Source organism: Thyridium curvatum (assembly GCF_004353045.1).
Source record: "Thyridium curvatum strain D216 chromosome Unknown NODE_78_length_193489_cov_84.258686, whole genome shotgun sequence".
Classification (NCBI taxonomy): Eukaryota; Fungi; Ascomycota; class Sordariomycetes; order Thyridiales; family Thyridiaceae; genus Thyridium; species Thyridium curvatum.
In genome coordinates this window covers 66,874-83,554 of record NW_022156833.1, presented here as the reverse complement: position 1 = coordinate 83,554, position 16,681 = coordinate 66,874, and the positions used below count along the sequence as shown (strand labels likewise).

The following is a 16,681-nucleotide window of genomic DNA, read 5'->3' as shown; positions in this document are numbered from 1 at the left end:
GTGAAGGCTGCTTTTTGGCTTGTGATGAGTTAACTACAAGTACGTACAAGTTCTAAGGACCGCAGCTGAACGAGAATGGTTCGAGAACGAAGGCCGAAGGCGTTAATGATCATCCTTGACAAACTGTCATGCCATGTCGATGTCGGTCGTTTCGACTTGCATCTGTCCCAACGGCCCGGGGTTGCTGCATCTTGAGCGTACAGTCGGGCCCGGAGGCTATGATAGTTAATGGAACTTCTCGGAACACTAACTGCCAACGCCACCACCACGATGATCGAAGTTTCCAACTCCGTCCCTACCCAGGGCGGTGGCACACGAGCTCTCCTGCCACACCAGACCGGTTTGTACAAGTATGTGTGTGTGTGTTACGAAGTAGCTTAGTGATGCCCAGGCGCTCCCAATGCATCTTCCCCACGATTATGTTGCGGGAGGCCGGAGAACTATCCTAATGCAGGTAAGGTCGCCAGCCCTTGCCCTCGTCACGAGCCTGGCTCGCGCGCTTCTTTTGGATCTTGGACACAAAGTGTAGGTATGCATTGTATGCATTGCCTCGAGCAGAACCAACCCCCTTGTGCCAAGTAAGTTGGACGAACCCCTCATCAGGTCCCAACCCCAGAGGCCAAGCAGTCACAACCCACAAACGGAAACGGTTAAGGCTGGCTGCTGTGCCCGTAGTCATTACGAGACAATGAGCACATGCTCGACCTGTGAGGTCCTTTTAACTTCGAGCAACCAATTTCCCCCTCCCCTATGGAAGACAGGCAGGCAGGCAGGCAGCAACCACCCACCCACACAGAGCATTGGCACGGAGAAGATCAGCAAAACCCGTCTTGCTGGTGTCGGTGGGGTTCGGCTAGCACAACCGTACCTGGCATTTGAGGAGGAGGAGGAGGAGGAGGAGGAGGAGGAGGATCCATGATGGGAGGCTTGCGTGGACAGGGGGAAGACGAAGGAGACGAGCTCGTCGGTGACGCTACATTACATTAGTGTGCTAGGCTCCGATTCTTGCAGTTCTACTAGCATAGGAAAACAGTTGCCATCACGCCGCGGCCAGCAGCGTAGATCAATATCAGTCGAAGGGCAAGGAACATTGGATCATGCTGTTCAGCAAGCTCAGCTCTCATGCAAGGTAGTAATAAGATTTACAATTTCGAGTAAAGCCCCAAGCTTGATCGTACCATCTGAATTTCGAGCAGATCCTTCTGGGTATTTATAATCTCACGCCTCCTACTTGTTAAATATCATTCCCAATGAATGTCAGGGATTCATATACCAATCCTGTGTAAGTCAGCGGGAACAATCCTTTCTCGAGAAGTGAGCTGGCTGTTAGATGTCTCTAAGAGCCCCAAGGTGCACCTGTATTCCCAGTCATGTTGATATTGATGTGTGTAAGTGCCTGTCAGGTAACAGAAAGGGACCTTTCTGCTTCGACTTTACTGGACTATCTCGTCCAAAGCTCCGAGCAATGAACACAAACAACTTCCCAGAGCCATTCTTGTTCTAGAAGTAGTATAGGTATGCCACACACCCCTTTCCCACCCCGGTTACGCCATCTCTTCAATGCGAAGTCATCACACACGCTGATGAAGACCCCGCCCATGCCCTGGTTCAGCCCTCAGCCATACAAGGCTTGGCAAATGGTCAATCTGGCTTGTGAAAGTGGTCGGGCCACGCCCCCATGGCGCTGCTATTAGTGCCTTGCATAGTCGCCCTTCAGGGCTGCAGGCGAAAAGAAACCGCGCCGGATGCCGTGGATATAAAAAACGCGATACCAGACTGCAGTCCCAGAGTCTCTTGGGGGGGGGGAAGAAGAAAAGTCGGCCCGTTAAATCTCTGTTCGTGCTGTTCTTCGAAATTAGACTCCGTCTGAAAGCACGAGACAATGGCGTAGGTAGCCGCCTCGCGCTTCGACAGCTCTGCTGGAATTTGCCGCCTCGCCTGTAAGGTTATTACGAATCAGCGCCAGTGGTACATTACTCGCCGGCGCTACCCAGGACGATCTCTAGGTACCGTACCCACGAACCACGTTTTGCAGCGGAGGGCTCGGAACCTGGAAACGCCTACCAAGGGACCCCGGCCCCTAGGAGTACCTGGAAACCGACCGTCAGCGGACTGACACAGGGCAGCCCACCTGGGCAGTGTGCGCGCGCTGGGCAGGTGGCGGTGCGGGCGGTCATCATATGAACTCTCGTATGCGAGAGCATTGTGTCTCGGGCGGACCCTCCTCGACTCAAGCCCTCCACGCGAGCCAGTTCTCCAGCACCGGGATTCCGTCCTACTTGTCAACTCGATAACCTCGCGCAAGTTCTTTGCGACACAAACATACAACCGCACTTTCAACCCGGCAACAACTCCAGTCCTTTCCCCGTAGAGCGCAACCTCGCATCGATCGACCGAGTATCGGGCTCCCGCTGGCGCCAGAGTCTCCTCCAGACTCTTCTTCGAACATGGACGTCGACATGGCTTCGACCGACGGGGCGTCGCAGAAGCAGGCCTCCAATTCCCCGTCGCAACCAGGAGCGCCCGCCTCGACGACCGCCACGACCAATGCGCAAGGACAGTTGAGCTTTCGGAGGTACGCTACACAAGCACTGCCAGACTGCGCACTGCTCCGACACCTAGAGTACAGTGGCTGACGAGAAATCTCCAAATAAAGGCAACGAGCATCCAGAGCTTGCGAGGTAAGTGTGGTGTTTTATTTTCAGGCGCCAATCAACCGTCCGCTGGCTGAACAGATATACCTCCTCTCGTGCCCACCCTGTGCGTCCGAGGCTGGCACTGAGCCGAGGCATCTCTCCGCGCGGGCACCTACATCCCCTCTGTGCAAGATCTCCATTCGCTAACCAGCTGCTGTGTGCGCAGACATGCCATGCTCGAAAGGTAAGCAAAGTATCCGCTGCATTGCTGCATGCCCAGTCCGCACGTTGAATAAAGGGCGCTCTCCTCCGAACCCCCGAGTATGGCGCATGCTCACCTATCCCCCGCCAGGTTCGATGCGACGCCGCAAGCCTCGGCGTACCTTGCACGAATTGTGTTGCCTTCCAGATTGAGTGTCGCATACCTCAGCCCAAGCGGAAGAAGGCCCAGACATCCACGTCCCGGGATTCGGACAGGTATGTGTGCCCTTGTCGCTTGCGTGACCAGGTTCCGAGGCTCTGATCTGACCTTGTCGAAGTGAGCGCGGCGATGCCTCTGACGAGCGCTCTCCGCGGGCGGAAAGCGCCGGCGCCGCTCCCCTTACCGGCCGACCTCCTGCCGTGTATCATACCAGCGAGGGAACGCCGACGACCAGCATGACTGAGGCCCAGACCAAGAAGGAAGAGGTGGACAATTCGACCTTTGTGAACATGGTCATGAAACCCAAGTTCACCAGGGCGCCCATCACCGAGGCTGGCCGAGTCGCCTATCTCGGGGAATCGTCAAACCTGACATTGTTGGTCCATGATAGAGCCGGTTCAGCCGATGTCGTTCACTATCCTCTGCCGGAGAATGTCCGGGGGTCCAGAGCCAGGCTTACAGAGCTGGACAATGTAGAGATCGACATCCTACACAAGCGAGGCGCATTTCTTCTCCCGCCCCGAGCGCTCTGCGATGAGCTCATCGAGGCCTACTTCAAATGGGTACACCCCATTGTCCCGGTCATCAACAAGACACGCTTCTTCCGACAGTACAAGGACCCTAAAAACCCGCCATCCCTGCTCCTGCTGCAAGCCATGCTGCTGGCTGGGTCCCGCGTTTGCACAAACCCTCAGCTCATGGACGCCAACGGATCGACGACGCCGGCGGCGCTGACATTCTACAAGCGGGCCAAGGCCTTGTATGATGCCAACTACGAAGACGACCGGGTCACAATTGTTCAGTCTTTGCTGCTCATGGGCTGGTATTGGGAAGGCCCCGAAGATGTCACTAAGAATGTCTTTTACTGGACACGGGTGGCCACCATTGTTGCTCAGGGGTCCGGGATGCACCGGTCGGTGGAAGGGTCGCAGCTAAGCCGACCCGACAAGAGGCTCTGGAAGCGGATCTGGTGGACGCTGTTCACGCGCGATCGCTCCGTGGCTGTCGCCCTCGGCCGTCCGGTACACATCAACCTGGACGACTCGGACGTGGAGATGTTGACTGAGGACGACTTTATCGAAGACGAACAAGACCAGCAGAGCGACTATCCTCCAGATCCCATCCACGTGCAGTTCTTCCTGCAGTATGTCAAGCTGTGCGAGATCATGGGGCTGGTGTTGTCACAGCAATACTCGGTTGCCGCGAAAGGCCGCGGCAGAGACCCCATCGACCTAACACACAGTGACATGGCTCTCGCGGACTGGCTGCAAAACTGCCCCAAGATCGTGTATTGGGAGATGCCCAGGCATCATTTTTGGTCGGCACTGCTTCACTCGAACTACTACACGACCCTCTGCCTCCTCCACCGAGCGCACATGCCACCAGGTAGCTCATCTCGGTTCGGTGACGACAGTGCGTATCCGTCACGTAACATCGCGTTCCAGGCTGCATCCATGATCACGTCCATTGTCGAGAATCTCTCTGCCCACGATGAGCTTCGCTATTGCCCTGCCTTCATCGTGTACAGCTTGTTCTCGGCGCTGATCATGCATGTCTATCAAATGAAGTCGCCCATCCCATCCATACAGCAGGTCACGCAAGATCGTATGAGGACATGCATGGCGGCATTGAAGGACGTTTCGCGAGTATGGCTTGTCGGAAAGATGGTCTATACCCTCTTTGAGGCTATCCTAGGCAACAAGGTCTTAGAGGAGAGGCTCCAGAAGGCGGCAGGCAAGCGACATAAGAAGGCACAGCAGAGTCTAGCACAGCTGGAGCAGCATGCGCAACGGCAGCAGGCTGCGTCAGACCTCTCCAAACGGAAGTATGACGAGATGGCTATCGACTTCAGCGTCAATACGCCGCAGGCGCCCGAGTCTTACGAAAGATCGCGGCCACAGACACCCAGCCTGGCTTCAAAGAACGACTCAACACCGCACACCATGCCACCGCCGATCACGTCGCCGCCGGCTCGGCCGATCGACGCGTTCATGGGCGGCACATCGTCCCGCCCCCATACTCGACCGACCACTCCCTTCAACCCGTCGTTCTCCGTCCCCACTACGCCGCCAGACCTCTATCTCGTCACCAGGAATTCGCCCAACCTGTCCCAGTCGGTGTGGGAGAACTTCCAGCCCGACCAGCTCTTCCCGGAGAGCTCGAGCATGCCGATGGTGCCAAATATGTCTCCGCCTCAGCCGCACCAGACCATAGATTCGAGCATGATCAGCCAGATGCAGGCCCAGAACCTTGGGGGCCAACCGCATGCGCACCAGCAGTACGGGCAAAGGATGACGCCCAAGGGCGGCATGGGCGGCAGCCCGCTCCAGGGCCACCACCTCTTGCAACCGGGCATCCAGGGCTTCCCGGGCCAGCCCGCCAACAACCTCTGGCAGCCGGGCTTTGGCGATACACCGATGCCGGACGGCCAGAGCCCCGATAGCTGGAGCACGGGTTCTGGGCAGGGTCAGCCGGTGCCATCTACGCTCAATGTTGAGGATTGGTATGTCGACGCCCCCCAACATAGGATGATGCCGTAAGCAGTAGGGAGAAGATAACGCTAACGAAATCGTGATCCTAGGTTCCAATTCTTTGGTATCAACGGGGATCCCAACGGGGTGAACTTTGAAAGCTTGGGCCTTCCCTAGCAAGTATCGGTCTCAATCTGTGGACGAGGCTAGACCCTCAAGTACAGCGGCTGGACTGTTTTCTTGGGGGGTTTGTAATCATCATCACAGGTATCTATGGGTGCTGGCTGCTCCTACAGTTTCAGGCTCGAGGACCTGTTCTACTGAGCATTCCGTAGCGCTATCATCTACCTATTATTTGTATGGGAGTTCAGTTTTGGTTTCCTTGATGCACATGCGCGGCTCGGAAATGTGGGTGGCTACAATCTACAATGACAGTCATTCGAAAGCGGCCGCGGGAATGCGGAAAATAAAATCTTAATTATGGCAGATGCTCGTATTATCTCGATTGAGCATTAAGGATATCATTCGGCGAATGTTTGAGCTGGTCGATGGGCGCTGCTGCTGCTGTCTTGAAGAATGCATTGCATTTGAATGAATTGAGTGAGGGACACCCCCCGGCCTCTTAGTTAGTTATGTAAGCCGCGCAGCACCCGCGTTAGGTATGGAGCTTTGGTGGAGTCGAATGTGGGAGGGAAGCTCCCCCGTCCGTCCCCACTCTGACGCTGCCGACTCTCGACTCTCAATCAAAACAAACCCGCTCTCGGTCTAAGCCAGAGAGTAAACACGCCCTGGAATTGGCAGAACCTGCTCTGACCTCCAACGCTGTCTGCAACCACAGACACTCTGATAGCTCACCACCGCCCACGACTTTATTCGAGCATTCGCCCATCTCTCAATCATGCTTGCTTAGCCATCATCTGCTTTCCTTTTTTCTTCTTCTCTATTTTCAACCACAACTGCTCTCTTCTCTGCATTCGCGAGGTTGCATTTCAAAAGTAAACACGACCCACGATGGCTATGAGAGGACCGCGTCAACCCATTGGGTCGGCGTCGTGGATCGCCGAGGAGAGGTCCTCTGCGCTACAGATTGCTCAGTCGGAGGTCGAGGAGTTCTCTTTCTCGGCCAGGAACGATGTCGACTGGCTCAATGAGCACATGGCGGAGATCTTCTCAGAGAATCAAATGTATGCACGACTCGAGCCCTGCTTGGTGGTGGCAAACGAGACGAGTCCGAGTATTGTATCCATGCTAACCATTTGTCTCTTTGCAGAAACGTCGCCGATATCTTCAAAACACCAGGAAAACTACGCGGCAAGACGCCTCGAACAGCGCGAAAGGCGAACACGGCCGAGGTCCGAGTGGTAAGTTTTCCCTTGCCTTAGAGAACTCCAAAATACTATATCGAGCAATCTCCCGCGCCGGGAAGAAAACACGCGTGCTGATGATCACAAACAGCCACTTTCGAGTCTGTTCTCTTCGACGCCTAAGGGCACGCCGAATCCGTTCGCCATCCCACACATCGACAGGAATCAAACCCCCAAGCTGAAGATAGCGGAGGACAGACTTCTTCCGGCAAACCCCATCCGTGCCAGCCCTCAGAAGCATGTTGCATCTCCCGTTGTCGCGGCCCCGAAAACCACTATTCCTCCTGCGGACTCTGGTTATCATGGAAGCCAAACGCAGGACGCCATGGAGATCGATGAGCTAGCAGACGATGTAGTTGAGCAGATTCCTATCGACACTCTGGCTCAGGGCAAGGAGGAGCAGATCGCTCAGGACGAGCTGAGGCAGCCATTACCGGAGCCCATGGAGCAGGAAAGCCCCACACAGCCGACGCGGACTTTCCACTCTGCAAAGGAGGAGCAGACCATGACAGCCAAGGTGTTCTCTCCCATGCCTGCCAGGAAACCGGTGCCCAGCCCGGTAAGCCGGTATTCACCATCGCCGATTCGCATGGCCCCATCCACCTCCCCTAAGAAATCGTCACCTCTCAAGCCATCATCGCCCGTCAAGAGCTCACCTACGAAGTCCGTTGCTCCTTCATCACCGCGCAAAGCCCCCGCAGAGGAAGAGATGGATGTTGATGCTGAGGATGACGAGGCTCAAGACGACGATGTTAGATCGCCCTCTGATGGATCGAGCCCTATTAGGGGCGTCCTCCGCAAGAGCAGTCTGAACTTTGCGTCGCTTCCCGCTCGGGAACCTCTGACTTCGAATAAGAGTCTTGGTGCGAGGATGTCTAGGACGAGTCACTTGGACCAGAACCGGCAGAGTTACTATAACCGACACACCCACGGCAAGAGCCTTGGAGTTGCTCGCGCTGAGGCTGTTGATGACGATGAGATGGATGTGGATGATGATCCCACCACCACTCAAAAGTCCATCCCACAACCTGCCGTCAACGCTGCCAAAACTTATACACAGAGATTGCAAGATCGGATCAGCATGTTAGGTAAATCGCAAGCGACTGACCTGAGGATGTCTAAGCCGATCGCAAGCCTTGCGGCATCTCAGCCTGCAGCGATTGCGCCGGCCCAGCCAGCTCAGCAGGTACAGCCATTGGAAAAGACGGAGAAGATGCCTTCTCCATCACCTAGAAAACCGCAACAGTCCCTTGCGGCGCCTGGGGCTTTCCCGGAAGAGGATGATGAGGATGATTGGATAGCCCCTCCCGCGTCCCAGAAGGAGACCGCCACGTCTTCGATTCGACCTGCTCCGCTCCCCAAGAGCCATTCTACCGATGTTATGGAAGGGCTACATGGCAAGGAGACCATCAGCGAGTCTGATTTCGTCTTGCCTAAGCAGCGACAACCAGAGACTCTTCCAGGCTCCCCTGCGAGAATACCCACCAAACCGGCCGGTGGTTTCGGCCACGTCAAATCAGCATCCGTCCCTGCGCTCCCTCAGTACATTGGTGATGAGCACGATTCGGATACTGTTAGTCTTAAGAAGACGATCTCTGTGTCCAATCCAACCCTCGGTACCGTGCCAGAAACGGACGGACCTGCGACCCCATCCAAGTCACCATCCCGAGTTTTCCGTGATAGCCCGCTCAAACAGGTCAAAAACAAGCTGTCATCAATCTTGAAGAGCTCTAAGGGCCTCTTAGCTAGCAGCGCGGCCATTAGTGCAGAGGGCAAGTCTTCCTTGTTGTCTCCAACCGGAAAGTTCGGCTCATTTGCTGGGCCCTCAGTTGAGTCGCTTGTGCCCAGCACCACCCCGGCTGGGGAACCGATGTATCCCGATCTGTCACGAGCTCAGGCTCCTGTGAGCCCCTCTCGGCCTGCCAGTCCAGCGCGCACAATCAATCGCAAGACGAGAGCGTCGGCTGAGCGGGAGAAGCGCGAGCAAAAGCAGAAGGACAAGGAGTCCAGAGAAGCGCAGAAATTGGCGGAGCAGATGGAAAAGCTCGAGAAGGTCCGCGAGAAGGAGCGTGAGAAAGCGCGCATCTTCAGCAAAGAGCAGGAGAAGGTGGCGGCAATGGAGAAACAGCTAGCGGCGCAAAAGGAAGCCGACGCCGTCAGCCAACCCGCTCCTCCACCTCCGGCGAAGGATGCACCTAAGCCGACACGGACGAGTCCTCGTAAGGCGAAGCCTCAGGCCGAATTTGAAGGAAAGACGCCTGCACCTCCTGAGAAGAAACGGCATAACGCCGATGCCGACATGACGGATGCCCAAGCAGCCATGCCTCCTCCCACTGTACCTCGCTCTGCTGCACCGACCCCTGCCAACAGGAGTATCAAGAGGCCAATCAGGCCCACGACCCAGTCCGCCTCCAAAGGAAAGCAGGCTCCTACAGTCATTCGTGTCAATACGACGAGCTCGCAGCAATCTCAGTTCCACCCTACAAACAGCGTCCTGTCTGCCACGCTGCAGGATACACTTGGCTCACAGCCACAGCTCAAGAGCAAGGCCAGCTCCGCCTCGCTGCACAACAAGCCGTCTTTGCAGAGCCTGAAGAGTTCGACGACTTCGAATGGCCGACCCAAGGCACTTGAGCTCGCGGCCAAGCGGAAAGAACAGGAGGAGCGCGAAGCTCAACGAAAGCGCGACGCCAAGGCTGAGATGGAACGGAAGAGAGCAGCTCTCCAAGAGGAGGAGCGGAGGCAAGAGGAGCAACGGCGCCAGGAGGCGCAGCGACAGCGGGAACGTGATCAGGCCGAGATGAAGAAGTCCGTGAAGAGGCAGGATATCGAGAAGGCCAAACAAACACGTGCGCCACCTCCGGCTCCGCGCAATCAGCCTAACGGACCTCCCGACTACAATGCGGCTCGTAGTGAGGCTGGGCCGTCAAGACCGGCCTCGAGACTGGACTCCACCATGCACCGGACGCAGGAGGATTCTGGTCGCCCAGTCAATGCTGTCCTTTCCAATGCGAGCAAGGCACCTGTCAAACGGCCTCTGACTCAGGAAGGTAACGAAGAGGGTGCTCGACCTTGTTTCGCGCGCAATGGCCCGTCGTTCCAAACCAAGGAGACGAAGCGTATCCGAATGAGTGAAGAGTTTGATGAGGATGAGTTGGAGATGGGAGGGCAGCCCAGCCAGTCTCACCTTAAAGGCCCGCCTGTGCGGCCATCGGCTGGGGTCAACAAGGTATTTTTTTGTCCTCTCGACACAGTGCCAGACTGATTGCTAACATGTCTTCCCAGGGTTACATGCCTAACAAGTCAATATTCCCGAGCGGATACGGCAACGCACCGCAGTCCACTAGTGCAACGCGCGATCTGTTCAAGGCTACTGTCACGTCGCAGCAGACCAGCCAGCCCAAGGCAGCTCGTCCTCTGGATATGGCACAAGTCTCCAAATCGACCATTCCCTTTGCTCCTAACCCCAATGCGGCTGCGCATGCCCACAAGACGCCGGCGCGACCCGCCGGCGCCCAGCTCGGCGCGAAGTCAGCGGCCAAATCGGCGACGCGCTCGTCGCCGAGGATGCCCAACGGTGATGCTATCGAGCTGCCTGAGATCCAGACGGACGACGACGATAGTGACGACGACGGCCACGTCGGGGTCGCGCCGTGGGCCGACTCGCCCGATCTCAGGAGGGCTCTGATGCGGCAGGAGACTGTCGACCCCATGCAGATCTTTGGCCCGCCTGCGCCGCTCAACATGGAGGAGGTCTTCAGCAAGAGCAAGGACCGGTTCCACAAGTTCCGGGCGCGGACGAGCAGCGCCAACTGGAGCGGCGTCGACAGGCTGACGGAGGACGACATCCGCAAGGACCTGGCGGCGAGGGACAAGATGCGGAGGGACGGCGGGTGGACGTATGAGCTCAGCAAGGATGTCATGTAGCGAGCGGCGTGTGGAACGCAGGCAGGCTAGCAGCAGAGTGCATTCATACGGATCGGAGTATCGGTAATGGATGGTTCCTGGTTCTGTTGGAGGGGCTTCTCTCTTACATGGCGGTACCGGGACGTTGGACATATTCATGAGTGTGTATAACAGTCGACAAAGACATACAAGACACTGGATCATTTCGGGGTTTTTTGGGCGTTTTGGGGGGGAGCAAGGCAATGGGGGTGGCTACGAAAGGGTACAGACCTCTGCATGATGATAATTCCAGAGAGAATGGGCAATGCTATCTATCTATGGCTCGGCCATTGTTACAATTGATTCTTTATTATCGTCAAGATGCCAAGTGAGAAGGTTTGGGATTTGATCGAGAAAGCGGAGAACGACGAGACCTCTTGCTTCTCTCTAGGTTTGTTTGTGTGGACTCTGTTTTCCATTACGGACTCTCGCGATTGTTTGTTGTGTCGTGTAAACAGATGATGTCAGTTCTCATGCATGGCCCAAGTGCTGCTGTTCCCGACAACTCTCTCTGGGAAGGCTAGCAGGATTGTGGGCATGAAGCCGTTCCACCTCGAAATGCTCCATTTCGTCACGATGCGTATCAACCTATAATCCGTGTCGCTGAGCATCAATATTGAGGAGGAGGCATCCCTAGATGCCCTACCACACCGCATCTAGCCAGTGAGATATCCGAGTTCCGGGGGACTCCGGGGCATATGCACTCTGACGTTGAAAGTGCAGACAGACACCTGCAGTCTGGAGCAGCACCCGATGCCCTAGTAGGCTATTCCGGCAGCTGCCGTTTGGCTGGACGGGAGCTACTGGTGGTATTTGGGGTGGCTTCCTTCAGGGAGGCTTCTTTCGTGTCCACGATGATCGTCGTCTTATGGCACGGGTGTAAACTTGGGTTGGAATAGGATTGGGAGTTGACTTGAATCTACTGTTGAATTGCATAATTCTGACCGAAAAAGACCAGTATTCGTCCTATGCAGCCACAAAGGGTGTGTATGTATGGCTCGATCGATTCATGGCTTTCATGAACAACCGACTCTTCCTATTTCAGCGGAAAGCGTTCTCAATGTTCATCATAAAGCGATTGACAGCATCGTTCTTGCGGCATCAAGCCGGTGCTGTGCTTGATCTTGCATTCAAGATGGTATTAGAGGGGCAAATGATACTTGTACATACGAAGTAATCAATGAGCAGGCTGATAAGTGAGCTGGGGCGGGCCTCTTTACGTCATTTGATAGTTGCCCCGGCAAGTCGGAATGTTTGTCCAGACTACAGTGCTGTTTACCTACATTATCCCCAGGGCTCAGGCTGTTGGTTTCGGGCAGCAAACACACTAATGCAGTGATGGGCCCATTGTTCAATGCATGTGTACTTGTACAATACAGCCCTGCTGCAAACTAGGTAGGGAGGTACTTACGCTAACTGGAACACAGCGGCGTGTCACCATCGGAGAGGGTCCAAACACATTGATCTCTCGACTCCTCGAGAACAAGGCAAGGCGAGCCAGGGGGGGGGGCGGCAGGGAGGCGACTGGCCAGCAAGCTGCAGCACATTGTACTACTGCTGACTGTGGTCATCTGCGCTCTGCACTGACGACTCTGACGTGAACCACTTGCAGTGCCTCCCCCCCGCTCCGCAACCATCACAGACCAGACCAACGATAAGTCGCGGAATCGATGGCCTGCATCGTAGCTGAGAGGGTGTTCTGCCTCGTGTGTCTTGACCGCCAGTAGGATCCGAGGAATACCAGAGCACTCCCGCATACTGCATACCTCCTTTTCCTGCTCATCCCGACAGACTTGAAATGCCTCGTCTTGATTTTACTTCACTGGGGGGGAGGGGGGATCCTTTTCTTCCTTGCAGGTTGATATCAGATTGTAATGACAAAGAAGACTACTGGTTGTTTATACAAGTTCACCTGTCAGCTCAAATTAACTCCACCACTGGATGGTGACTTGGACTTGAGGTGGTGGTGGTGGGGTCACTAGACAGTAACTAGCACCGGACATCACCATTGTTTCTAGGCATTAAAACAGCCTGGCAGAGATCCTAGGCAGGTACTAGGTATCTTTCCCCACCCTCAACTCCCTTCCCAGCTCCTGGGACTAGTACTTTTACTATTGAGGCCTGCTTGACCTGCCTATCCCTCCAGGCTTTGGTCACATGGAATCGCGAACCACTCTTGACTCCAGAAAGAGGAAGACACTGCACTCATGTTCCCTTTCTCTCAGAATTCATGCAACCTGACCCAACGACTGGCAAGCTGATATTTCTACAGCTCACTCTTCCATCACCTGTGCTCCAAATCACCACCATCCCCTCTCAGGACCCAAAATACACCACCCACAATACCCTTCTGTCACCCCCGACTTGAGCAACAACCTACTGGCCTCGATCTCCAAGCTGCAGCTTGAAGCCAGTTGAGCAAACACGGTGGAATGCCCTGGTAGCCTTCCAGCCTTTGCCTTGATCGGAGCTTTCCCGTTGCTGGAGTGAAGGACATGCCGGGTCTGGAGGGATCTGCAGAAATAGCTTCGTTTCTTGCAACCGCTCTTGCTCGTGTTGTGAGAAATCCGGCGAGATGGTGAAACTCGATTATAGTCGGGACTACTACGCCGACTTGGAGCTCTCTCCTACGGCTGATGTCAACGACGTCAAGAAGCAGTTCAGAAAACTAGGTTTGTAGCCCCGTTCCCGAGCCGAGAAGCAGTTTCCTCGACTGACCAGCATTGCCTAGCTCTCAAATATCATCCCGACCGCAATCCTGGTCGCGAAGCCGAAGTGAACTCGAGATTCCAGACTATCCAGTCTGCACACGAAGTCTTGACGAGCCCAGACCAAAAGACCAAGTACGATACCCACCGTCGGTCTCGTTACCCTAGCGCTTCTGGCGTCAAGGGAAACCCATGGCAAAACGTGTCGTCTCAGTTCCCTACGCCGCCGAAGCGGCCGCCGATGAATCGCAAGACGACCTCGGGAGCGCAGCGATACTCGAGCTTTGGCGTACCGCCCACGGCCAAGTCGGCAAGGGAGGACCCCAACACCCGATACCAAGCATGGGAAGACATGAGGCCCAAGTCCAAGGGAAAGACAGGACCTGCGCCGACCGCACCCCGCACACCACGAACAGAGTCTTCTCGCCCACAGAACCCGACGAGGCCCGAGCCGAGGACAATGCCGCGCACGGCATCTCAACAGCAGAAGGCGAATGCTTCCTTTGGCACGGCGCGACGGCAAGGCTTTGTGCCGCGTTCCCCTGGGCCAGATGAGCCTCCAGTAGCAAGCAGCAACTACTTCACGACCAGGTACCAACCCAGTCTGTTCAACGATCTTTCTGCAAATTCGGCATTCAAAACTCAACGGACCGCATCCGGGACGAACGCGGCAAACATGTTCCGTGATTCGACAATCGACCCCCGTCAGAGCACCCCGTACCAGACACATGGTGGAGAGAAGACGAATCCTTTTGACGGTGCGGACATCCGCCGTTCGGGAAGCACTCGAGAGCCTCCGCGGAGACAGCAGAATGCTGCCAATACAGGGCGCGCCAGGAGCTCAAGCGTCCCTGACATCCCCGACTCGCCTACTCCTGCTCCGAGGAAGAGCGCCACTCGCCAGCAGGAAGACCCGAATGCGAAATTCGCTGGTGTCTCGTCCTCGACTTCAAAATTCGGCGAGAGGTACCGGCCTCAGTCTCAAACCCAGCCGTCTATGAAGGCTTTTACGGCCCCGAATAGCTCGACAACGTCACTCGGCAGTGATTCTGGTGAGTTTGGCTTCCCCATTTCGCCTTGTATCGGCCATGCTAACAAGGTCGCAGCGACTGTCAACGGAGGCAACGGCCCATCCGCGCAAAAGGATGACCCTTCAGTGTATGCTACACCGCTTGCTTTCAGTTACCCCTCTCCCTATCCAGTCAACCCAGGTAAAGAAAATACACGGCAACCCAAGGTTGCCAGCGCCAAACCTGCGGGCAACAACAAACCAGCTCAACCTGCTCCGAACACGCCCGAGTGTGATCCCCAAACATCACCAAGTGGACGTACGGGAAGCTCGGAGCGTGTTCTGAACCCTTTCGAGCAGACAATGTTCGATGTGCTGTCTCATCTTGCCAGCCCACCTGCCGCCAATTCAACTGCGCCTTCGGATCTACGTTCTTCTTCCACACCTGTTCCACCAACTGCCGCAGAGCCTCGTCAAGCTGACAATAGCACTTCTTCCAGCTTCTCATTCCACGTCGACAACGAAACCTTTACCAGAACCACGCCTGATCCTGCTCGCTTTTCTCGCAGTAGTGCCGATAATATCAACACTAGGTTTGTTGCAGAAGAGCACGCCAATGCTGACTGGAAATTCAATGCGGGAGGTGGCGTCCCCCTGAATGGAAGCCCTATCCCCCCCAATCGTCGATCGCAGTCTGGTAGCCGCCTCGGACGACGGTCGCCGGCAAAGGACCGCGCGAGGCCAAAGCCAGCATCAGTAAACGAGCAGGATGAGACCAACGGTGATGCCCAGACGAGTGGGTTTAACGCTGGCGAATGGACAGACAAGATCGGAAACGAGCACTTCTTTGCACCTCAACGGCAGCAGACTTCCACGTCCCCGACACGGAATGCGCGACCGCTCAAGAAGCCTCGACCTGTACGGGCGACGATGGGTACTGCTGGGCTTGTTGACGAGGACGAGACCTCGAGCGAGGAGAGGACGCGCCCTGGAACGGGCACGGGCAGCGCGAGTGGTGTTGAGAGCCCTTCAGCTATGGACATTGACCCGCCTATGCCTCCGCCGCCGGCTGCGGCTAGCGGCAGCGCACCACAGAATGCCAACGGTGCTCGTAATATACCCGTGGAGCCTGAGCGCCCTGACTGGAGGGCAGGCAATGCTGCGGGACTCAAGTCCAAGGCAGGCGCGAGTATCAACCTACCTGCGAACAATGCAGCAGGCTCGGAGGATACAGATGACTTCCGGGCGAGTTTTGCGGATCTCAAAAAGACGGAGCCCTTCGCCCCCTCGGCGACGGGCCTGAACTCTTTCCAGGACCTCAAATCCAACCTGCCCTTCGAGAGTAAAGCGTCGGCCACGGCACCCGTCCCGAAGCCGAAGCCCTCTCGCATCAACTTTCCGGTACCGCCGCCGGCGCCACCCCCTCCGGCGGCCCTCGCGGTACCGGGCCTCAAGCCTAGCGCTGGGGCCTGGGAGAAGTATGTCTGGCAATTCGGCGACTACATGCAGGAGTGGGCTACCTTTAACAACCGGTACGTCGACCACTTCCAGGCCCGTCGCAACACGTTCGAGAAGCAGCGGAGGGGCAGCAACGGGACCAAGGGCGGGTTCGCGTGGCTGGCGACCAAGGGCGACGACGGGATCCGCGAGTACCTCGGCTGGATGGAGCAGGACCGGGAGGTGCGGACCAAGTGGGCGGCGGCGGCGAGCGAGCACGAGATGCACGTCCGCGAGTTCATGGCGCACCGGGACCGGATGAAGCAGTGAATTTTGTGCTTGTGCGTGCGAGCTGGAGACGATACGACTTTTTGTGTGTTTGTGTGCCCGGCAGTCTACACTTTGGATGACGAAGGAGCAGACGGCGAATCGCGTCTCTATTTTACTCTTTTTTTTTCCCTTCTACATCATTGCGCGTGTGTATTCAAGATACCCACGGTCGTGGCGCGGAATTGGAGGATTGGAAGGGGGAGTCAGATTACGGTTTTCATGCGAGTAGGTTGGGTGCGCATATGGCTCGAGACAGAAGAAGAAGGGGGGGTCTCGACTTGGAGATGCTTCGTTTTTTGAGGGAAAGGGGGAACATGATCTCACTTAGATGGCTGGAGCTTGATGGTTTGTTTTTTGTCC

General features: G+C 56.1%; 4 protein-coding genes across 4 annotated transcripts; 3 read left to right on the top strand and 1 right to left on the bottom strand.

Moving 5' to 3' along the window:
• Nucleotides 1-445: 445 nt before the first annotated feature.
• Nucleotides 446-917, bottom strand: E0L32_010071 (uncharacterized protein; the record flags this gene model as incomplete). The annotated part of the gene is made up of 2 exons (XM_031132648.1): nucleotides 446-663; nucleotides 869-917. 2 exons carry the CDS (start codon nucleotides 915-917, stop codon nucleotides 446-448), a joined length of 267 nt encoding a protein of 88 aa, XP_030990165.1.
• Nucleotides 918-2,447: 1,530 nt separating this feature from the next.
• E0L32_010070 (uncharacterized protein) lies at nucleotides 2,448-5,705 on the top strand (the record flags this gene model as incomplete). The annotated part of the gene is made up of 6 exons (XM_031132647.1): nucleotides 2,448-2,575; nucleotides 2,672-2,681; nucleotides 2,863-2,880; nucleotides 2,935-3,113; nucleotides 3,176-5,593; nucleotides 5,639-5,705. The coding sequence occupies 6 exons, from the start codon at nucleotides 2,448-2,450 to the stop codon at nucleotides 5,703-5,705; spliced, it is 2,820 nt and encodes a 939-aa protein (XP_030990164.1).
• An 834-nt stretch (nucleotides 5,706-6,539) lies between these two features.
• On the top strand, nucleotides 6,540-10,819 carry E0L32_010069 (uncharacterized protein; the record flags this gene model as incomplete). Its single annotated transcript, XM_031132646.1, has 4 exons — nucleotides 6,540-6,712; nucleotides 6,799-6,889; nucleotides 6,984-10,121; nucleotides 10,178-10,819. 4 exons carry the CDS (start codon nucleotides 6,540-6,542, stop codon nucleotides 10,817-10,819), a joined length of 4,044 nt encoding a protein of 1,347 aa, XP_030990163.1.
• Nucleotides 10,820-13,412: 2,593 nt separating this feature from the next.
• On the top strand, nucleotides 13,413-16,321 carry E0L32_010068 (uncharacterized protein; the record flags this gene model as incomplete). The annotated part of the gene is made up of 2 exons (XM_031132645.1): nucleotides 13,413-13,509; nucleotides 13,569-16,321. The coding sequence occupies 2 exons, from the start codon at nucleotides 13,413-13,415 to the stop codon at nucleotides 16,319-16,321; spliced, it is 2,850 nt and encodes a 949-aa protein (XP_030990162.1).
• Between the last annotated feature and the right edge of the window lie 360 nt (nucleotides 16,322-16,681).